Source organism: Rhincodon typus, chromosome 8, assembly GCF_021869965.1.
Source record: "Rhincodon typus isolate 14 chromosome 8, sRhiTyp1.1, whole genome shotgun sequence".
Lineage (NCBI taxonomy): Eukaryota > Metazoa > Chordata > Chondrichthyes > Orectolobiformes > Rhincodontidae > Rhincodon > Rhincodon typus.
Genome location: NC_063339.1, coordinates 53,441,214 through 53,466,124, shown reverse-complemented (window position 1 = coordinate 53,466,124; position 24,911 = coordinate 53,441,214). Strand labels below are relative to the sequence as shown.

General features: G+C 41.1%; 1 protein-coding gene across 2 annotated transcripts in view; it reads right to left on the bottom strand.

Moving 5' to 3' along the window:
• Positions 1–24,911, bottom strand: part of mipol1 (mirror-image polydactyly 1) — a 334,335-nt gene that overhangs the window by 154,533 nt on the left and 154,891 nt on the right. For both annotated transcript variants that reach the window (XR_007262721.1, XM_048600410.1), the window contains exons 5-6: positions 17,374–17,407; positions 16,947–17,117 (exon numbers count right to left, since the gene is read on the bottom strand). Coding sequence is in view for 1 of the 2 variants with exons in the window: in XM_048600410.1 (XP_048456367.1) it covers positions 16,947–17,117; positions 17,374–17,407 (205 nt within the window). In the remaining variant the exon portion in view is untranslated. The remainder of the gene's footprint in view (positions 1–16,946; positions 17,118–17,373; positions 17,408–24,911) is intronic.

Genomic DNA, 24,911 nt, shown 5'->3' with positions numbered 1-24,911 from the left:
AGAGTCAACCACATTGCTGTGGGTCTGGAGTCACATGTAGGCCAGAGCAAGTGAAGATGACACAATTCCTTCCCTGAAGAATATTAGTGAACCAGATGGGTTTTGCGACAATCAACAATGCTTTCATGGTCATCAGTGGACTCTTAATTCCCAATTTTCTTTATTATTGAATTCAGATTCCACCATCGGAATTCGAACCCAGGTCGCCAGAACATTAGCTGAATTGATGGATTAATAATCTAGCGAAAACACTAATAGATCATTGCCCGCCCTACAAATGCACATAAAAGTTTTTGCTAGTGTTATTCAGCAGGCAGAGCAAATCCAAAGCATATCAGGGAATCAAAGTGACTAATTGGTGGGATGACCTCTGGGCCTGGGCTCAAACATGTGTTTACATCCATGGATATGTCTCCTATCACAGTTGACTGTGTTGTTCATCCTGTTTGCTTTGATCTACCTCACCATCCTCATGGTTAAATTTGTCTGCTGGAAGAAGGAACTCATCCAGAAACTAACTATGGACTCTATGCTCCTACAGTGGGAGCCAAGAAATTAATTAACCCAGGCTGCAACGTGAAAAGACTCTCTTAATTGGTGCACTGTACGAATTTTACTCTATTGAGTGCTGCTAATTGTCAAAGAGGCTTGAGGGCGCACCAGTATATATAAATAGTGGCTAATTCTCAAGTTATGTATTAAGTTATTTGTATCTAAGACTGTCAAGCTTATTGATATGCATAAAGAAGACAGTTAGTGGATAGGATATTGTTGTCTACGTACAATGGGGAACCAAGATACTCATGGAGTTAGGCTATTCATAGGTGACTTGATATGTACCTGCATAAGAACATGGTCTGAGCGTATAATCTTAGTCTGGCTAGATGCTTCAAGGGATAAATAGGTGGGACCCACAGCTGGAGACATTGGGCCTGACAGAAAATTAGCCAAACTAAATTGAACAGCCTGCAGCTATCAGTTACACAGAACAGTGGAAAGGTCAAAGGAATCACAAAGGCTCGGGCGAAATGAGTTAAAACTAGCCTAGTGGTTATTTGTTGAAGAACAACTATGGGCCAGTGATCAAAGTTCTATTATGGTTATGGAAAAAGACAAAACTGGTCCACAGGTTCAAGTTCTAAATTGGGGCAAGGCAAATTTTGATGGAATTAGACAGGAGCTCGCAGGGGTTGACTGGAGTAGCTTGTTTGTAGGCAAAGGGACCTCTGTGAAGTGGGATGCCTTTAAAGGTGTGATAGCTGAGTGCAAGGTCTACATGTTCCTGTGAGGGTGAAAGGCAAGGTTGGCAGGAGTAGGGAACGCTGGATGACAAGAGATATTGAGGCTTTGACCAGAAAAAAGAAGGCAGCATGGCTCAGGAATAGGCAGCTGGGATCGAGGGAATCCCTGGAGATATGCAGGGGATACAGTAGTTTACTGAAGAAAGAAATCAGGAGGGCAAAAAGGGGGCATGAGACAGCTTTAGCGGAGAAGATTAGGGTGAATCCAAAGAGATTCTTTAAGTATGTTAAAGGAAAAAAGAATAACTAGAAAAAGAATAGGACCCCTCAAGGACCAAAGTGGATATATATGTGTCGAACCACAAGAGAGGGATGAGGTCCTCAATGAATGCTTACCGTGGAGAATGACATGAAGACTTGGGAACTTGAAAATGGAGTTACAGGTAGATAGGGCAGTGAAGAAGGCTTTTGGCATACTGGCCTTCATCAGTCAGGGTATTGAGCATAGAAGTTGGGAAGTTATGGTGCAGTTGTATATGATGTTGGTGGGGCCACACTTGGAGTACTGTGTTCAGTTTTGGTCACCTTGCTATAGGAAGGATGTTATTAAATTGGAAGAGTGCAGAAGAAATTTACAAGCATGTTGCCAGAACTCAAGGGACTGAGTTAGAGGGAGAGGTTGGACATGCTAGGACTTTTTTCTTCAGAGCATAGGAGACTGAGGGGCGATCTCATAGAAGTGTATAAGATCATAAGAGGCCTGGATAGAGTGAATGCACTCAGTCTTTTTCCCAGGGTTGAGGAATAGAGGACTAGAGGGCATCAATTTAAGCTAAGAGGGGAAAGAATAAATGGGAACCTGAGGGGCAACTGTTTTTGCACAGAGGATGGTACGCACATGAAATGAACTGCCAGTGCAAGTGGTCAAGGTGGGTGCATTTACAAGGCATTTGGACAAATACATTGATAGGAAAGGTTTAGAAGGATATGGGCCAAGTGCAGGGAAATGGGATTAGCATGGATGGACATTTTGGTAGGCACAAACCTGTTTGGAGCAAAGGGCCTTTCTCCGTGCTGTAGGACTCTTAAGACTCTATGACTCTAAGTATTGATCAGCCTTTCTAGCATCTTGACTTCCAGCCTGTGCCTGAAGACATGCATGCTACACCCCGCCGGCATGGCAATAGTGAAGGGTGTTGGGCGTGAGCACATTAATGCTTTCAACCCTGCTCATGAACCCCATTCTGGGAGGTCCAGGGTGAAGGGAATTAAAAACAAACACCTGGAAGCCACCCCTTGGCAAAGACTCGCAGCAAGACTTGTGGCACAAAGCCATGCAGCAACCCAAGAAGACCCGGGGAAGGTATGCTCATACCTGTAAGAACCACCTTCGTGGAAGAGAGCCAGCCTTATATCAGAGTGAAAGGAGATTCCAACAGTCCAGCTCAAAAACATGGACCGTTGCAGGTAATATTTGAAATAACTTCACAGAGGCCAGTATCTACTCACCAAATCACCCTTCAATTACCCGTGTACTAGTTGTAAGAGCTAACAGAACCCCTGACACTCCTATTTATATCTGTCAGCCAGGGCTCCCCAATTTGGACCAGATTAACAGCCCCAATCAGGGAACTGAGTCTATAAGGTCAACCTGGCTGACCTCATTACAATCACTACATCCTTCCCTTCTAAGTCTGAGGATGGAGGCCTGTTCTTTTTCTTGTAGATTCTCCTGGGGTGTTTTCATACTGGGTCTGGTTACTCTGACTCAGCCTCAGATATGGGTGGTGTATACTGTACTTGTAATTGCACTTAGAATGAGAGCCACCGCTGAACTCGAACTGAAACTATGTTTGGCATGGCCTTGTCCCCTTTAGTAGCCCAAGCAGGGGTTTGTGGTCCGTTATTATTACAAATTTACATCTATAAAGGTATTGGCGGAACTTTTTCACACCAAAGATGCCTATCAAACCTTCCTTCTCTATCTGGGATTACTTGCGCTCTGCATCAGCCAAAGTATGGGAAGCATACGCGACTGAGGTTCCTCTCCATTTGTATTATATGTACGATACCATACGGGAATGCATCGTACGTCAGCATCATATCTCACGGGATCATAGTGTTCCAACATCTTAGATGATGACAGCTTTTTCTTCACTTCCCCCTAGTGGCTATGAGACCATCTCCATTGCTAGCCTTTTTTCAATAGCAGATAAGAGTGCCAGGATGGAGGCCTGGTTACATATGAATTTTCCATAATAATTCACCAGTCTAAGGAAAGACCTAAACTTCGGTACAGACATAGGAACTGGGACATCTGTGATCGCCCTCACTTTATGTTCCAACAGATATAACATGGTCCTATCAACTCTGCAGCTCAAGGAAATAACTTAACATGCCTGGAACACACATTTGTCCCTTTTAAGGCATTTACCCACCTTGGGAAAATGTCTAAGGACTATGCCCAAGTACTCTTAATGCTCTTTATTGGTCTTCCCTATTACTAGCACGTCATCCAGATGAATGGCGACCTGGAGTAGACCTAGTAAAATGCTCTCCATCGTTTGCTGAAAAATTGCAGAGGCTGATGATACCCTAAAAGGCAGTCTTGTATATTGATACACACCCTTAGGGGCATTAATTGTAGCATATCTCTGCGAATCCTCATCTAACTCTAACTGCAGGTACATATGGTTCGTGTCCAGCTTGGTGAAGGACAACACTCCTGCCAGCTTTCCGTATAAGTCCTCTTTATCCAGCTGCGAAAAGCAGTTTACCTTTTGTTTAAAATCCCCACAAAGGCAAAACAAGCTGTCAGGTTTCACAGTCGGTATGACTAGTGCCTCCCATTCCACAAAATGTCCTGTTTTGATGATTCCTTCGCTTTCCAGCCTCCTGATTTCTGCTTCTACTTTTGCACCTAAGACCAATGGCACTGGGCAGGCCTTGCAAAATCACAGACTTGCATCCTGGTCAACATGCAAGGTGGCCTTGGCTTTTTGATAGTTCCTCAACCTTCCTGAAAAGCTCTGGGGTATTTAAATCGGACTTCACATAGGCAGCTATTTTCTAATCAAAAAGTGTTGAGCCCATCAAGTTGAATCTTTCTCAACCAATTTTGCCCCAACAGACTTGGGTCTGAGATAACAGTGTGAAACTGGAGGAACACAGCAGGCCAGGCAGCATCAGAGAAGTAGGAAAGCTGACGTTTCCAGTCAGAACCCTTCTTCAGAAATGGGGAGGGGGAAAGGAGCTCAGAAATAAATAGAGAGAGGAGGGGTGGGGCTGGGGAAGGTAGGTGGGATGGTGCCACAATGTCACTGGAAACTGGAGGAGCAGCACCTTATATTCTGCTTCGGGAGCCTACAGCCCAGTGGCCTAAATTTTACCAGTTTCAAAATCTTCCACCCCCAGCCTCATCCCACGAGCAACCCTCCCGCTCATCCCGGCCTCCTTGACCTGACACAACCTGTCCATCTTCTCCCCCACCTATCCACCCCTCCCACCTCACTGACCAAACCCCATTACTCCCTACCTGCACGCACCTTTCACCATCCCACCTCCCTTCCCCAGCCCTACCCTTCTCTATTTATTTCTGAGCTCCCTCGCCCTTCCCATTTCTAAAGAAGGGTCCCGGCTCAAGATATCAACTTTCCTGCTCCTCTGATGCTGCCTGGCCTGTTGTGTTCCTCCAGCTCCAGACTGTGTTATCTCTGACTCCAGCATTTGCAGTTCTTACTATCTCTGACGCTTGCGTCTGAGCCTTTTACGACAATCCGTGGTAACTGAACCAGTTGCTTCTCATGAGACCCTTAATCTATAAAGGTTCTCTGGTGTAGGTTCTCAGTCTAGCCAAGAGTGAATTTTGTTAAAGACGCGCTCTGCAATCACTGATAGCCATATTTGTATCAACCTCTATTACAACTGGGTGGCCATTTTGGTGTTGCTAAGCAATTTAACTGTTCCAAACCAGACGTAAATGGACTTTCCAGGGTGCATACTCTCCTGGATACTGGCCTATGAGCTCTCTTATCCAATTCAGCCCTGGGGGACTCTTTTGGTTTCTCCAGTCCACATACTGCCAGCAACTACAATGGCTTGCCAGCTCAAATCCTGAAGGAAATGTTCACAGTTTGGCCAAACCTAGGCTTTATTTTGTGACCTTGCTGTGGACTGACCTAGAGTCCCTCTGTTCAGTATACGTCCTGAGTGAGGCCATGCAATTGCCTTCATTTAAGTGGTGTCCCCCAAGCTCAGTCAGCGTGATGGTGATGCTGTCCACTTCTATTGGTATACCCTGTAGCTCAGGTGCCGCACTTGCTGCATTTTCTAATGATAAAGCCAGTTGTAGTGCCTATTTGAAGTTTAGTTGGGTTTCAACTAGTAGGCACTCTTGCATGGTTACATTAGTAATCCCGCAGCATCTCATTAAGGGTTAAACCAAAGTCACATGCCTCTGCCTGTCATCATAACCTCGTTAAAGTTCCCGACATGGATTCCCCTGGTTCTCAAACTACCAAGAAAAACCCATAGCGTTTCAGAATTAGAGGAGCCTTGGGGTTGTAATATTTCTTAACTAAATCTGTCAACCGTTGAGAGGTTTAAACGTCTGGTACCTCAGTTAAATAAAGGCTCCTAATAATCAAAAAAAACTGCGGGTCCACAATCTGTCAGGAGAATTACTCATTGCTTTTCATCTGTCCCAATGTCATTTGCCCAGACAAAATAACGCATTCTTTCCACAAAAATCAGCCCAGTCTTCAATGGCAGGACTGAATGAGTGAAGCTTCCCAAATAATGGCATGATGCCAGAAATGCTTAACCCAACTCAAAGGCAACTGTTGCAGGCCGATTTCTTCAGTAGTGTATTTTTATCACATTGCTACTGAAATAACTCCACAGAGATTGGTATCCCATCACCAAGTCACCCTTTATTTACACGTGAAGCATCCTTGACACTGATTCAGCATCCTCAGAGCCAACTCAACAGAAACCTTGACACTCCTGTTTATATCTGTCAGCCAGGGCTCCTTGAATGGAACAGAATGACAGCCCCAATCAAGGAACACATATTCCATAACGTCCACCTGGCTGACCTCATTACAATGACTACAATCTCCTTTCTCAGATAGAGTTAGACAGAGAGTAAATATTGTGGGAATTTGGGAAATGCTCACTTTATTTATATAAACAAAGGAATATTTTGTTCATAAAATCGAGCTGAACTGAAAATTAAATTCTGTGTCCCTTTGTCTGCCTCGATGACAAGAGTGCTTGGGTAAACTGTTTTGAATACATAAATTGGCTTAAGTGTCCAAAGCATGGACAACAATGTGGTCTTTATATAATGCCTGTGTATATGATGAGCTGACAACCAATTAATCATGAGGAAAGCAACTCACCCACAATCAGAAGTGTTGCCGAACTTCTACTCAGTAACAGAAGATCCTGCCTGATTTTGCGTTTTCCTGATACATTTTTTGGAAGTCTTTTCTGGTTGAAAAATAAATGATACTTCACACTAACTGTCCTTTTCCCTTTGATTGCACTTGTTTCCTATTATTGAAAGCATGCCAAATTGATCACCTTTCAAAACTGCACTGGTATTTTTTCCAAGCTCTGACTTGTAATCCAGTAATGAACGCAAGTTCTGTCAGCAAAGGAAATTGGACAAGATGATGTCTATAATATCAAGTAACAATGTACGTAGACCAGAAGAATTCCTTGAGATTCACACGATTGAATCAGCATAGCCTCCAAACTAGCCAGTGAAGGTGTCAACAACCTTGTTGAATTCAATCATTCACCCCATCATGCTAAGAACCACTTTGATCTTTGGAACACTACACTTCTTGAATCTCATAAATGGAAGCTACACTCTGAACATTTATTTGAGAATGGCTAAAACTTCCACACATTTGTATAAAGACATTGTATCAAGGTATCTATTTTTAGCAAATAACTTAAATTGGAATTTAAGTAAATATTTGCATCTTAAGATCAACAAATATCATGTTCTTCTCTCTTACAGCACATTCCCACTGTTGGAAATGCAAAGAAGCTAATGGGATGAATCAAGTAATTCCCTCTTGGCATATTAGTCAGAACGTTGGACCGTTAAGGGTTCATTTCAGCAACACAAGGGCATTCTGCAATAGTGCTGTTCAGACTACAAGCTGAAGTTGTGGACCAGATACACTGAAAAGCATAGCTACACAGGTACAAGGTTTTACAATAGTACCTGGCCACCCCAGGGACTTAATAACCCCCTAAAGCTAATACAGAACGTTTTTGTGCATTTAAAACAAAGCATCAGTAGAATATGAAATGCATTACACCCTCAAGCTAGAATCTCAAATAGTACTGGTTGGCTAAACGCCAACTCCAGAAAAAGAAAGTTATCGTTGACTCATTAGCAAAGGACAGGGTCCGACAATGTTATATTGATGCCACAAAATATTTTAAAGAAATTTTGTTCATTTTGGGAACTGAAATTAAGATTATCAAAAACATGTTGAGGATGACAGTAAAAACAGATCTATGTATTTTTTACATTTTTGAATGAGTAACATGACTTCATTGAGAAAAGCAGATGACATGTTCTGATTTAGGCTTTAGGTGCAATTAAATATTGCACTACTTTTGATTTTTGCATGGGAATAAAACAGATTTGAGCAAATCAAATTGTTGCTGGAATTCACAAGACTGCTAAAAAAAATTACACTTCTTCGAACATTAACAGCAAAGCAAAACTTTGTTCACATATTGGAGGGACAAATTCATGTTTAACAGACACAAACAGCCAGACTATTGCACACTCTGGTCAATTATTTTCTCCGTTGATGCCACCAAAAAGTAAAATTGGGAAGAATTTGGGCTGCTATTTCATCATTGTGTTCCTTTATCGCTTCTAAAATCAACAACAACTTGTGTTTGCATGGTGGCTTTACCATAATGAAATATCCTCAGGCACTTTACAGCAGCATTATAATCAGAAATTTGACACCAAGCCATATGAGGGGATATTACAGGAGATCATCAACGGCTTGTTCAAAAAGTTACTTCTTAAGGAATTTCCTCAAGGAAGAAAGACTAGCTCAGGTTTTTAGGAAATTAATTCCAGAGTTCGGCATCAAGTAAGACTACCGATGATACATCAATTAAATCAATGATGCTTAAGGAAACAAAATTAGGGGTGTACAAATATATTTGAGTGGTTGAAGGAACTGAGAGATCAAGATTGGGTCCATGGAGAAATTTGAAAAAAAGTTCAAATTCCTTGAAATAAAAAATTAGTTAAGTAATGTAGGGTGATAGGAAAAGAGAACTTGGTGCAAATTAGGACACAGGCATCAGCTGTGTTTTCATTGACCACAAGTGTCGGAAGGGAAGGATTGGGAATTTAAACAGAGTTGGAATACACAATTTTATAAAAACAAGCATACTGATGAGGATTTCGGCAGCACATGTACTGAAATAGAGGTGAACTCAGGAGATGTTAGAGGTTGAAATAAGCAGTCTTAATGGTGGCCTTACCTCCAGGCCTGGCCTCACAAATAAAACAAAGCTTGTTTGGTTTGTTTTTCTTTTAAATGTTACTCACAGTCCAAAAGTCATCTTTAGCTCATAGTTCCCAGTTCCCAGTTCAGAGTTCCAACCAATATTGATAAAAGAATAAAACAAAAATAATGAGACATCAATGAGAGTTCTAACGCCACCTACAGATCAAATATGATACAGAGGCTGTAAACAATCTGAGTTAGTCTCAGACCACTATCAGAATGCTATCGATCCAACAGTTAGAGAAGAGTTTATAGCAGACCAAAAGACAGTGTTGCAAGGTCATCAACAGGCAGCATTAATACTCTTTCTCTCTCCACAGATGCTGCTAGATACTGAATTTCTAGTCTCAGCTTTTATTTTAAAGGAAGTTTGTTTGGAATTTATTTCCCGGCAAACACTTGAAAACGGAGCTGCTTTCCAGTACGTTAGAACTGATGGCTTTTCCAAGTCAACTAATGTATGATGTTAACCAGTTTAAAGGCTTTACCATAGAAATAAACAACAAAAAAAATCACCAAATTTGAAAGATCTAAATTGACTTGGATTGTGGAACAAATTGTTTTATGAGCACTCAAGAGTTCAAAGGGAGGCTGGAGCAACTTTAAGGAATTCAGAAGGAAGTTAACATTTACAAATGCAATGTTACCTTCTAAACATCAACTTCCAGTGGTTAAAAGAGAATAATTTGGACAATATTAAATTTTAGCTGTATACATGAAAAGGAGTAAATTCAAATTACAGAGAAGATTTCATGGAAAAACAGGGAGAGAAAGGAAGAGAAAATCAATGCTGAATGGCTTGAAAATTGAAGGGAGTTATTGTAAATGAACAGGTTGGCATAGATGTGAGATATGGAGAAGATTATGAACTAAGGACCTGTCTTGTCTCCAGAGTACAGATGATGAAGATGACAACATGAAAATATAACGGCTGTACATCAAGCAACATTTTAAATGTTCAAACTGGTGAAATTTATGTTTGAGTTAATTCAGGAACATTTTAGCATAGCCTAGTTATTGATACAAGTCATCTGACATTAATTAAAATATCTTGCAAGTATTGAATACAGTTTTTTTTCAGTTTCAGTGATAAAAATAGATAAATGCTTCAAAATTTGTTTCACAATGCTTTAATCTGCTTGTTAAATAACATATACTCAAATAGAGAATCTAAAATATTTTGTATAACTATTCCTCTGATCTATTCCAAATTACATAAATGTCAACAAAAAGGTGAAATTCTACAGTCTGTTCCTAGCAGGAGTCCCAAAGCACAAGATGCCTACTTTATTTGCATTTTAATTGAAGGAATGCTTTTTACCAGATGCCAACTTCTCTAAGCATTTAGCTGCACAAAGGTTTATATTTTAGTACTCTATAAAATTACCTTAACTGTGTCCTTTAACACATCATGTCACATTTATTAAGGGAGGAAAAAAAAAACAATAATGCAGCATTGAGCACTAGCACTGTATTTTTTTTAACATATTAGGCAAGTACATGATTCAACCAAGAAACATAATTGCACTTAAAACTTGAAAAGTGTCCTTTATTGAAGCAAAAGAAAACTCTGAGAATGCACTTACTTCATTTTGAAATGTAAGAATGTATGCCATAAGAAACAGTCTCCTGCCAAGAGATCAGGTAGATGATTCGTTTTGCTATTTTGCTTCCCTAATGTCCCTCCTGAGCTGATCTTTGGTGATACAATGCACATGCTGATATTTCATTTCCATACTCATGAGTTAATGCATTTAACTTTAAAATGAAGCACTATATTGAGCCAGGTGGGTTTAGCTTGATTCAAGATGTGTTCCATAGTCATTGTCACCATATTTCTTTTTTTAACATTCAGCCAATTAACACAATATGGAGCAACTCACACTCCAAGCTCTCTACATTGTCAGGTGATTCAGAGCTCATCAATATTAGAAATAGCACTAATTTCAAATTAAAAGCATAATTGTTATACAGAACTAGCTCACCAGATCAAGACATGAAATGCAAGAACATAATTGTGGAGCAAGAAAATGCCACATGGTCCACTGGGCACAGTGCCTCCAACAGATGATGTACAATTTTCATTGTCATGAACATTTTTCTCATCTATTTATCTCCCAGGGAGGTATAAAAGAACAAGACAAATTTCCATGAAGAGAACTCTTAATATTTTTCAGACTCCCAGAAGCAATCAAACAAACTCTAGTGAATTGATCAGAACGGGATTATAACTCAACCAATGAACCAGTTATCAAATGTCAGCACATGTTCACTTTATGATGTTTCCAGAAACTGCAGGTTCCTGCACTACCACTTTACAAATTGCCTCCAACAGCAGCTTTATTTGTACAAGGTACAGTAAGTACATTTTTAGCTAATTATTTTGGCAAACAAGTGAGCCAGTGATATTTATTAGGTACTGGTGCCGTTGCTTCGTGGTTCTGCATATTTAGTTTTCATCCCTGCTGTATTAACAGCTCATTATATGGCAAACAAAATAAATAAGCTGATTGTTGTACCCAAGAATTCCATCACTTTCCTGAGCAACATTTCCCCCCTTACATCTCATGCTCAGTACTTCTACAGCTCCAAAAGACAGTTGATTTGAGCAAATTATGGTCAACTTTGTTGTGTGAACAGAAATGTACTATAATTGGATGTGAACTGCCAAATGAATACCAATTAAAATGCTCACAGCCATCAGAGGGGATCTTTTTCTATTTAGGGTGTCAAATATTTCTGAACCTCAATTATGGAGTAATAAGACCAAATGTTAAATCAATGTACTATAGCACTTAAAATGCAGAGCAGGATCAAATGGGTAAATGGTCTACTCCTGGTCCTATTTTCTGTGTTAAAAATTAAATTAATTTGTGGCATTTGAGGGAACAGAAGATGTGAACAAGCAAGTTATCAGCCCTTCAGCTATTTGGAACTCAATTTATTGGCACTGACAGTACACTCTCAGCCAATTCTTGAAAATTTTTGTCTTGAGTTGTGTGTAGGGATTCCTACATGCTTATTCTTAGCAGTAGGGGCATCATTCTGAGCCATCTCACTCGCATGTATCATAGCCTTCATGGAAAAGAGTCACCAGCTCGATGAATCAACCTCACAGAAATTAATGATTAAAGATGACTTGAATATTTTTAGTGAAGAAAGAAGGAAATAAATTTTGCTGTAGAAGGGCAGAAACAATAGATCACATCGAAACATTTCCATGCTGAAGAGCTTATGGATTATTCATTTATGGCAAGGAGCTTGTTCATGAGGAGTGATTCATGCAATCATTTTACAATATACACAGGTTTCCAGTGAGGAGTACCTCATCCTGGAAAATATTAAGGCATTCCCAAGGATACAGATCAAGTTTAATTCAAAAACTATGCCATTCCAATTCAGACCTGGGCCTCAACTTCCAAAAGGTTTTCATTTCTGGCTTGGAGACTACATAATTAGAATGGGGAAGCATTAATGGCAGGCAGGTATCTGAGCTTCATCTCAGAACATTCTTGAGGAGCCCTGTCAGTCAACCATCTCCAACCCCATCAGTGACTCCATCACCTCCAGCAGGTCATACATCTAGGGGGCCAGGGGATTCTAGGGTTTCCCCCTCCATCAGGATGGCCACCTAAAGCTACCACATTTAAAGTCAGGGGCAGCAGTCAGCAGGCTATTTCAGTTGTAGATGCTGTGCTCTTCAGGGTGAAGGTAGGAAGGATATTTCCCCTGGTTGGAGTCTCTTGGTACTGGTCCCTTCTTAGCTAGTCCATGACCTGTACAGGGCAGGGTTGTCTGAGCAAGTGTTGCGCAGGCCTGAGGTATGATTATTCCAATTTCATATGCTCTTAGGATATGTGAACAAATTGCATTCATTTATATGTTAGCATATTCCTTCAGGCTTCTCATCCATCCTCAATACTTTAAACCAATGCTAAGCCCTAGACCTACCCTCAGTAGTCCCTTGGCCTCATCTCACTCTACATTATTCACCATGGTGAAGACCGCCTGAAAGGTGAGAGTTCACTGGTCATCTTATTCATATATCCACATGTCCGCAGAAATTGCGCATTGACTGAGGTAATGAAAACCAAGACAGCCCACCGGGAAACTGGAGATTCTAGACTGGAGTATATTGCCATTCCACACCCAGGCCCTTGTAGTCACCACAATCTTCAAACATTCACCCTGCCCTTGCTTGGGACAACAGGAGATGCCAATTAATACTCACTTTACTGGAGCTCCTGTCCTGGATGGTATCTCACTAAAATGGAAATCTGTGCCATGGAACAATGCTGTTTTCTTGGGTGCTTGATCAAAGAGGGGAGAGCTCAGCTGAGTATTGCTCTCCATCCATTTGACTCCTGATGAAGCAGGTTTTGTCAGACCAAATGTTCCAACATTACCTCCTCTCACCATAAAAGACAGTCCTTGAACTCTGGTCATTGCCTATTCATCTGGTCTGTGTTTCAAGATACCTAATGGTTTAACGGTACCAGCACCACATCCAGTGTGCTAGCGCAAACTTCAGCTGCCTAAGGAAAAGAGTGTACAAGGACAAAAACATCAGATCTGGTACCAAGCTCATGTTTACATAGCTGTGATGGTTCCTGCCCTCATTTATGCATCTGGCATGTGGACTGTCTACAGCAGACACCTCAAAGTGCTGCAGCAGTATCACCAATTCTGTCTGCGTAAGATCCTGCAAATCTGCTGGGAAGAAAGACGCAGCAATACCAGCGTCCTCAATCAAGTCAACATTCCCAGCATCGAGGCACTGACAACCCTTGATTGGCTACGATGGGTTGGGCATGTCATCCGCATGACCGACACAAGACACCCCAAGCAGGTGCTCTGCTCCCATCTCCGAAATGGCAGGCAAGCCCCAGGTGGACAGAGAAAGCACTTCAGTGATCCCTCAAGGTTTCACTGGCGAAGTGTAGCATTCCCACAGGCACCTGGGAATCACTGGCCCAAGACCATCCAAAGCGAAAGAAGAGCATCCAGGAAGGCAAACACCTCAAGACTTGCCATCGGGAAAAAGCGAAAGCCAAGCGAAAACAGCATAAGGAGCACGTTGTCATACCAATACCCCACCTTCCCATTCCCACAACTACTTTCTGCCCCACTGTAACAAAGCCTCAATCTGTATAGCCACCCATAGACCCACTCAGTGTGGAAGTGCATCTGCAAGGACCCCCAATGATGATGATGGTTTATTGGTGTGATTAACTTACCCAAAGTGACATTGCACCTTCAGAGCTCCCCTGTTCCTTTGAAGATACTCCATCCTCCTCCATAAATTGTCTTGTTATTTCTTTCCCCATGTTATCGAAAACATCCTCATCTCATAACCATTTAACCTATTGTAATATACAAAGACATAATTGCTTTCCCACAAGCTCCTGTCAACCCACTCATGCCTCTTCTGGTCCTGACCTTCCCATTCCTGAGCTCTCCTGCACCCTAACATTCCATAACCCCACCATGACACTATCCAGTACCCACCCATGACCATATAACTACCATATTATCATATCCGACTCCTTCCTCTCACTGTGACTATGCCCTCTGCCTCCCAGTCCCTTTGGAAAGCTTAGAAATGAGGCTGCACAATAGAGGAAGGATCAGTGAGAAAGCTAGGAGGGTGACCAGGGAAAGAGGCCAGATTCTCCTCAGAGGAAATCAGGTCAGAAAATAGGTATAGTAAGCACATGTCTGTCCTATTGTGTGCTGGTGGCAAGTATGGTTGGGCAGTGTGCATTATAAAAAGTTGGGTCCAAAGGGTAGGGCCCATTATATTGAGGATTGAGGTCTGAAGATCTGGTAAAGATTCAATTTTCTTTCCATAACATACATGACCAGAAATCTCTTTTGCTCTTAATACCTGCTATTGATGCATGTTGGAACAATTTACAAATTTGCACTCAACCAGGTGTCATTATGACCACACTTTCCTTGGGGAAACAGATTAGGAAGCACTAGAGGTATTTAGAAATCACTCACAAGCAATCTCTCTCTCATAACAAATACTGACTATCAAAATGTACATCTTCAGAGGCAGCACTTAATGAGGGAAACCTTATACAAGTTATTTGAGAATTTGAAACCTATTTAGAAGATCACTTCTGCCAAAGATATTGCACCGCCAAGTGTCTGTGGAAATCATAACAGTTTTCAAACTTTTTGACTCAAGGGTACATCAGGATGAGGCTGATGAAAGCAATATCATAAACTAATCAGTTGTGCATAAATGCAGTAAACAAGCAAAGAATGCGTTGCTTGCCAAAGGTAGTCCCTTTGTGAATTTCTCGAAAGACTCTCAGCACCTGTATTACAGAATGGTAAAATTCCCACAAACTTACAGTTTACACTCACACAAGTCATAGATTGCACATAGATGAAAACATGTACTACTATGGGCATTCCTATTACTTCCATGAAAAGAAAAGGTCTTGTTGTTTCATTCTTTAAATAGTATTCGATCAGGGGAACTACAATCATTTTTAAGTCTATATAATTTTCTGAGAGTTAACAGGTTTCTATTTTGGTATTCAGCCAAATATAGGGAGATAGAAGCCAAAAAAAATCTACAGTGGGCTGTGGAGGAGCACAGGTCACCGTTGACCTTCACTGGACAGAGATATTTGAATATTTGGATGCGTAATTGCTTTGTGCATGAGCCACTTACATTAAAGGAGAAGCAGATTGTTAAAATAAACACAAAGTTGGTTTTTGATCTGTGTTGTCCTCCATTCCACAATCTCTACTGCAGTGCTTCCCAAATCTTTTCTCTCTGTGATCCTATTACAAAGCTTGAAAATTGGCACAAACCATTAGAGAAAACTGAAAAAGCAGGACAAACAGCGGTTATAACTTGGTCAGAACTCCATGACAATCACTGCTGTCCCAGACTTCACAACACCAAAGTTTCAACTTGTGACCCCACCTGAGGAAGTGCAGTCATATTAATATTTTGACAAATCTGACAAAAACTAAATTATCACTTACTGCCCCAGCAGTAAAAATATAAATGCTAACAGATTGAGTATTGTTCTTTTCTGCTGCTTGGAATGACACCTAAACAAATGAAAACAAGAAGTATTGTGGGATATATCTGTTAACTGTTGTAAATAGATAGAGCTCAAGATGTAGCTGTATAAAATTCAAGTTGCTAGGTGTCAATATTTCACTTGTGTTTTGACAGAAAGAAATATGAATGCACTATGAAATTTCAAATATTTGAGGTTAGATTTAAATATTTGTTTTCACACAGAATCCAACAATTTTGCCTGCTTTTCAGTGATCTAATAAATTACTTTGGAATTTACAAAGGCAAATTCAGACTAGGATAGGTGAAGTAAAAATGACCTAAATATCAATATATTATGGCCCTAAAAATCCTTGGAATACAATCCTTGTAGTTACATCAAGATTACATCTGTTTGTGTCTCTAGGTCTGACTGTGTTAGGAGGGCACAAAATCTACATGGAGTGACCAATGTGCCTATGTGGGCACATCTCTGGTGCCTACCTGGACTGGAACATTCAAATCCTGATCAATACAGAATAGTAATTTCCAGAGCCCCTTGATCTTTTGTATGATGTGGCAAAGATTTTTTATCAAAGATTTTTTCTTCCCCTGGGGTCTAAGCTGAACTTCAATTGAAGACTAGTCCACCTTATCTCTCCTTAGTGAAGTGTCCTGCAGCATTTCACCATGCCTTGTGTGACCTGGGAAGTGTGGCATTGCAGCATAATGTCCAGCCCTGAAAATATTTGACTGGAATAGGATGAATACTGGATCTACGCCTCATTAGGCATGGGGAAAATCCTAAGTATAGTGGACACCCATTGCAACCAAGTTCACAACACTGTCCAAAGTTTCATAGCAATACTAAAATATGTGCTCTTCAATCAAAGCATCTTCCATTATTGTTTTGAAGGCAATGAAATTATGAATGGAAGATAATTGAGGCAGTATTCTGAAAATTAATTTCAAATTTTAGATTAGAATTTAAACTATGCATATGTTGATATTGTTCTCTGAGATGTACATATTGCTTTGTAAAATTAATGTTTGCTAGACGACAAAATTGTCAGGAAAAAGGTAGTTGGTTGAAAGTGGACTAAATATACTTACTCTTCCCAAAGCATAATCTCTCTCCTCAATAACTGCATTAATTTCTTCAGCAGTGATTTTCTTCTTTCGCTCTCTGGCTTTGTGTATTCGATCCACAATTAAATCTTCATTCTTGTCAATAGATCTCCTCGTATTTGCATTGTTGATTCGGTTCAGTAATTCCTGTAATGTCTATCAATAACATTTATGGCTGTTATTCATGAATTTTTAAATAGGTTTTATTTGGCTCTTTTTGTGCAATTGGTGGTTGCGCACAAGTAGTACACTGAACAGAATTAGTCCATTTTTCTGGAACATCTGAGACACACATTATTAGTGTGTCAAATTTATCTTTTCCCACTTCTTAGCTCTGGAAACCTACTCAATTGTGCTTAAGCCTCTAAGATATAAGACTGACATTAAAAAATCTCCTTTGAGAATGGCTTACCATGTCATTTTCTTCAGGGTTAATATTTTCCAACCTAGAAAAGGGACACAGAGAGCCTGATCAGTAGCATTTCCTTAGCACAGCAAAATGAGTTCACTTCCTAAATCTTTCCAACCTCAAGTAATTTCATTCTACTAGTCTTCAGAGTCAACCATGACACTAAACATATTAAAGTGCCACCTGCTCTATTCCATCCTTCAATAATGCTCCATATCTTCAGCGCTGTCTGCAGACTGTTAAGTTATTAATGTTTACTGCTATATATGACTACAGGGATCAACTGTTCATATGTGCAGAGATGAAGTCAGAGCTGCTATGGCGGCAATGCTAGCACTCTCACGGCATTAGCACGTCTGCCCTTAGACTTCATAACTCTATTTCAATGTCTCACTTCACATTTCTAAAAACAGTCTGTTATTTACAAAAAAAAGACTCAGCACAAGTGTTTCTGTAATGGGTTCTCAACCAAAAATGTACTTGAATATCTTGCAATATCGACAAAGTGCATCTGACTTGTAGCATTATACGATTGCATTACAAAATAAATCAAGTGCAATCTGTTTGACGAATGTATGTGGTTGCCCATTTAAATAGCGGACAATAAACAGATTAATTTTTGTTCATTTCTTATTTCTTGTAATGTTGGTTTAATAAATGCAACACATTACTTTCATATGATACAACAAGTCAAATATTAAATAAATACAACATTTGGAACTAAACCAGTACTGCAATTATGTAGTTATTGACCCCCACTCTATAATCCTCTCCCAATAAGTCAGGATGAGATATTCATTGTTCAAATACATGAGAGAATATTACTCAGTAAACCATAAGATGAAAACGACTAGTACTTGTTAAAATAGTATATCCTCGTAAATCAAATGGCAAATAAAGTACAATGTTGTATAGTCACAGATCAGCATGAAAAAAATCTGAAAGTTTTGGGTGCTCAAAGGAAGGTACAGATCAGGGGTTAGCTGCTTGTTAAAATGAATACAAGCAAAATACAAGGGAATTTTAGCAGATATCGGCTATGTGAAATCATATTAATTTGGGTCATAAACAAAGTAATGCTTACCCATTGTTAAGATATAGATATAGAAATTCATATTTTTTGTTGTGGACGCCATGGAATTTAAACAACTCGAAGGCAAGTACTCACATGTGAAGGGAAACAATACCGAAATGCTTTTAATATCTGTTACAACCTATGTGACAGTAGAAAAGAATGTACATAACCTGTCCTTTCACTTAAACTACGCTCCCCGCTTGTTGGTTTCCTAGGTATTCGCGCATTTTTTTCAAAACTAATTACGTACTGACTGTCCCGGCCAACCCATTGTTCTGCCTGCTCCTGCCCCACTGAACTTACCTCCAATTACCATGACTCTGTCTTTTCCTCCCTGGTCCAGGTACTCCTCAACTATGTCCAGGACACCACGTGCACCCTCCACCTCCTCCAAGACTTCCAATTTCCTGACCCTCAAAACCTCATTTTCACGATGTACATCCAACCCCTGTACACTTGTATCCCCCACGCAGATGGCCTAAAAGCCCTCCGCTTCTTCCTTTCCTGCAGGCCCAACCAGTCTCCCTCCACCGACACTCTCATCCATTTAACTTGTCCTTACCTTGAACAACTTCTCCATTAACTCCTTCCACTTCCTACAAACTGAAAGGGAGGCTATGAGCACCCGTATGGGTCCAAGCTACACCTGCCTCTTCGTAGGATACGTGAAGCAGTCCATTTTCCGCCGTTACACCAGCACCATCCCTCGCCTCTTCCTCCTTTACATTGATGACTGTGTTAGTGTTGCCTTGTGCTCCCATGTGGAACTTGATCAGTTTATCAACTTTACTAACACCTTTCATCCCAACCTCAAATTCACCTGGACCATCTGCGATGCCTCCCTCCCTCCCCTTCCTGGACCTCTCTGTCTCCATCTCTGGTAACCGCCTCAACACCAACATCTACTTCAAGCCCACCGACTCCCATACCTATCTGGATTACACCTCCTCTCACCCACCCTCCTGCAAAAATGCAATCCCTTACTCCCAATTCCTCTGCCTCTGCTGCATCTGCTCCCAAGATGGAGCTTTCTACTCCCGGACATCCCAAATGTCCTCCTACTTCAAGGGCCACAACTTCCCCCTCCAGTGATCAAAAAATAACCTCAACCGTATCTTTTGTATTTTCCACACTTCTGCCCTCAAACCCTTACCCCCCGCAACAAAAATAAATACAGAATCCCCCCTGGTCCTCACATACTATCCAACCAACCTCCGCATCCAGCATATCATTCTCCACCACTTCCGCCACATACAATCCGACCCCATGCCAAAGAGATATTTCCCTCCCCACCCCATTGGCCTTTCGTAGGGACCTTTCACTCTGCGGCTCCCTCATCCGCTCCACACTCCCCACTAACCCCACCACACCTATCACCTTTCCCTGCAACCACAGAAAGTGCTATAACTGCCCCTACACCTCCTCCCTCACCTTCATCCAAGGCCCAAAGCAAACTTTTCATATCCAACAGGGGTTCACCTGTACATTCTCCAACCGGGGCTATTATATCTGTTGCTCCTAATGTCGCCTCCTCTACGTCGGTGAGACCAAATGCAGACTCAGGGACCATTTTGTGGAGCATCTGCTCTCTGTAAGTGATAACACCACCTTCCGGCCGCCAACCATTTTAACTCCTCCTCCCACTCCCTTGATGATATGTCCATCCTGGGCCTCCTCCAGTGCCACACGCAAACTGGAGGAATGCCACCTCATATTCTGCTTCGGGAGCCTACAGCCCAATGGCCTGAAGATAGAATTCACCCGACCTGAAATGTCAAATTTTCTACTTCTCTGATGCTGCCTGACCTGCTGTGTTCCCCCAGCTCCATACTGTGTTGTCTCTGACTCCACATCTGCAGTTCTTGCTATCTCCTATGTATATTTTGTATTTTAAATGCTTTTGATACATCTGTGTATCTCGAATCTCTAATGTGATATTCAAATTAGTTGTGTCAATATTCAAGACCTCTCCCACATATATTTCAGGGAAGGTGGGTATTCTGAAGAGGCGTCATCAGATTCGAATCGTTAACTCCATTTCTCTTTCCAGAGATCCTACCAGACTGGCTGAGTTTCTCCAGCATTTTCTGCTTTTGTCATTAGATCCAGACAAAGTGGAAACAAAACACTCACTCCCATCTTCTATGCATCGCCCCTCACTTCAGTCTGTTGGGTCCAACAGCACAAAATGTTCCTAATATTAAATCACTGAGTATATAATAAATAAATTTAAATAAGGAAAATCCATTCTGCTACATATTCCAGCATTTGAATTTGGGACACATCGGGTAATGCACTTGCCCCAGATATCCAGTGGTCCCGTGGCTGACAGCTGAGAAAACACTTTGGGGAAATCAGAGAATGTAGATGCATTCATGATGCCCTTTCTTATACAGGCACAGGGACAGCATTGACTAGTAGGGCAGGATTCCCTTTTCCAGAGATATACGCTGATTGAAGGAAAAAGATCCTTCTTATAAATATTTTGAATTTAAATTGTAATGAGCAGTGACATAGAAGGTAGATTAAGTATTTAATTCACTCAACAATTGGGTTGATTTTCAACAGAATGTGATTTGCAGTCAACAACCTTATCATGTGAGTGAACAAACCATTATATGAAATTCAGTTTGCAAACATACAAATTAGGAATAGAGGTAGGTCATTTGGCCCTTGAAGCCTGCTCTATCATCAACAATATCATGGCTGATCTGATGGAGGCCTCAACAGAACTGCCCTGCTTATCCACGATAACCTTTCACTCCCTTGCTAATCAAGAATCTATCCAGCTCACTTAAATATTCAATCTCCCTGCTTCCACTGCTTTCTGGACACTGAACTTTGCACAGTAAGAATATGCTAACAGTCTCAAATGGGAGACTCTTCAAGGTCTGTTATATTTCACCTTTCATTCTTCTAATCTTTAACAGATGAAGATCAATACTGACCAACCTTGCCTCATATGAAAACCCTATCATCCCAGGAATCGGTCAAGTTTTTTATTTTATATATTCCTTTACAGATGAGGGTGTCACTGGCCAGACAGCATATACTGCCTGTCCCTATTTGCCCAGAGGGCAGTTTAAGAGTCAACTGCATTACTGTGGATCTGGAGTCACATGTAGACCAGACCAGGTAAGGATGGCAGTTTTCTTCTCTAAAGAGAATTAGTGAACCAGATGGGTTTTTCAGACAATGGGTTCAGAGTCATCATTAGATTCCTAATTCCAGATATTTTAGTGAACTCAAATTCCACTGCCTGTTGTGGTGGGATTTGAACCCAGGTCCCCAGGATGTTATCTGGGTCTCTAGATTAACAGTCCAGCGATAATACCACTAGGCCATCACCTTCCCCCCTTCTCTGAACTGCTTCTGATGCAGTTATCATTTTTTAAGTAAGGAAATCAAAACTGCACACAGTATTCCATGTGTGGGCCCACAAATGCCCTGTACAACTGCAGCAAAACTTCCCTCTTTCTACATTCGAATACTCTTGCAATAAACAGTATCGTTCCATTTGCCTTGCTAATCATTTGCTATACCTCCAGATTATTTTTTGTGATTTATGTACCAGGACATCTGTATACCTTTGTAAGAACTTTGTAAGTTCTGCACATGCTCTTCATTTCAATAATGTACTGTTTTACTATTCGCCTGCCAATGTGGACAACCTTACATTTTCCATGTTGTACTCAACCTGTCTAAGTTTTGGTCATTAACTTAACCTATCTACATCCTTTTGCAAATTTATGACCTCTTCACAATTTATTCTCCTACTTATCTGTGACAATACTATAGCTTTAAGATTTGTATTTTATCAATGAAGGAAGGTTGAGACAGAGGTGATGACCAGTCTGCTCAAAGCTCTTAAAGTAAATAGCTAGTGAGGCCTTGGGGATTTTTTTAAAGTTGCAACAATAGAAGCAGCTTGAATGTGTGGGCACAAGCTCCCACAGAGCCAGGATTTTTAGTTTTAGCTTTCTATAGTTGCTGGTGTCTTGAAGTTGGATGTGGAAGCTCTTATTCCTCTCTCTGTTAAGCTAAAAGCTGTGGTTCTCTTTCTGCTGCTAGAATTGCTTGAGGCAATCTGTCTTACTGAATTTGCCTTTGCGAAGGGTGTGGTTTATGGGATGTTACCATAATGGAATAGTTAGTTAGAAGTAATTAATATATTTATGACTTTGTTAAGCATTTTGGTAGAGTTACAGAGTTTTGTTTTTATTTTATTTTGTTTGTATTTTGCTTAACGTTGAGTAATTTGACCAATCGAATTGCATCTGGAATGCAACACCTTACACATTCCTTTAAAATAAGAAAAAGTAAGGGTCTAGGCTTTCAGCTTAATATAATTTGAGAGGGCTTTGTCTGGTCCGTAAGATATCCTTGCATCATCAGCAGTCGTACATTCAGTCCTTTTATCTAAGTCACTGGTATAGATTGCAAATATTTGAAGCCCTAGCACTGATGTTGGATTTTCTTCTTTTCTTTTCTTTTTTCCATAGTCCAGCAGTCAAAATACACAAGGTAGTAGGATAATCCACCCATAAACATCCTCAAATCACCCGGAAAATCCATCCACAGGGACAATCAATCAAAAAAAAGTCATTTCATAATAGAATTAAGGAAATTTGTGGGCAGCGCAGTGGCTCAGTGGTTAGCACTGCTGCCTCACGGTGTCAGAGGCCCAGGTATGATTCCACCTTTGGGCAACAATCTGTGTGGAGTTTATACATTCTCCCCACGTCTGCGTCGGTTTCCTCTGGGTGCTCCGGTTTCTTCCCACAGTCCAAAGATGTACAGGTTAGGTAGATTGGCCATTCTAAATTGCCAATAGTGTCCAGAGATGTGCTGGCTAGGTGAATTAGCCATGAGAAATGCAGGGTTACAGGGATAGGGAGTGGGTCTGGATGGAATGCTCTTCGAAGAGTAGGTGTGGACTCAATGGACTGAATGGCCTGCTTCCACACTGTAGGAATTCTATAATTCTATGAAATAGTGAGGAGGCTCTCCTCTCTTCACAGGGCAGTTTTCTCTTGTGCTAGATTCACAGCAACAAACACAGGAGAGAAACAAGCTGTGAACAATGGGGCGTTGGAACATTAAGTGAGCGACTCATCGGAGTCACCTTTGGCTAAGGCCGGAAATTGGAGCCACCTTTAGCCTAGGTTGGCATTGGTGGCCATTTTTTCATGAGGACAGGATCTTGATCGTTCTGTTTGATCCGTGAGTTCTGTCTGCTGGGTCCAAAGTCATCCATCTGCTGAGGATGCAAAAGGGTGTGGGAAGAAAAGCAGGCAGAAAAAGGACATTGAGGGATGGTGGAAAGAGAGGAGGTGAAGGTGAGCGGAGGTAGCAGCTGCAGGATGATTGTGGGGATGGAGGTAGCAAGATAAGTGTTTGGGGGGGCAAAGGAGGCTGCATGATGGGAGGAGGAGGCTGCAAGATGGGAGTGACAGGAGATGAATGAGGGGGGTTCTAATTGAAGCTTGCAGAATACTGAACAGCCTGGACAGAGTGGATGTTAGGAAGATGTTTCCATTGGCAGGAGAGACTAGGACCCAAGGGCACAGCCTTAGAGTAAAGGGAAGACCCTTTAGAACGGAGATACGGAGAAACTTTTTCAGCCAGAGAGTGGTAAATCTATGGAATTTATTGCCACAGAAGGCATTGGAGGCCAGGTATGTTTAAGTATGGTTAAGACGGAGATAGATAGGTTCTTGATTGTCAAGGGGATCAAGGGTTATGGAGAGAAAGCAGGAGAATTGGATTAAGAAACTTATCAGTCATGATTGAATGGCAGAGCAGACTTAATGGGCTCAAGGGCCTAATTTCTGCTCTTATGTCTTATGGTCGAAGCAGGCTGCAAGATGGGAGCTAAGGTAAGAATAATGTGAAGGTAAGGAAAATCTCTAAATGTGTGACAGGAGAAGGAGACTACAAGAGGTTTGTGGGGGAGATGGTGGCAAGATGGGTGCAGCGGCAAGAAGGCTGTAAAATGGAGGCATGAGAGGAAAGATTGAAGAGAAATGAAGAGATGAATAAGTCACTCAAAGACTGCTGTGGAGAAATGGGTTTTAGTTTGTGGGGCATTGGCACTAGTACTGTGGAAAGTGGGATCTGTACCATTGGAACGGTCTCTATCCGAAGCCTGGTAGGTGTTCTTGTGATCTAAGTAATGAATGACACAGAGAGGATTTTAAACTAAAAAGTGGAGGCAAGGCATCAAATTTGAGAAGATGCTGCAAATCAAAGTTCAGAGAGGCAAGAGGGAAAAAGGCAATGATACAGGAAATGAAAAACACACTGTGACAGGAACAGACAGAGTATAAATCAACAGAAATAACTGCACAGAGGCTGGATCCTCTCGCTGTGGTCAGTCGGCTTGGAGTCAGTGATCAACTGAAGAGATTCTTTGCTCCTGGGTATTTTTTTGCTTTTTTTAGGCTTTTTTTCCAAATTTTCCCCA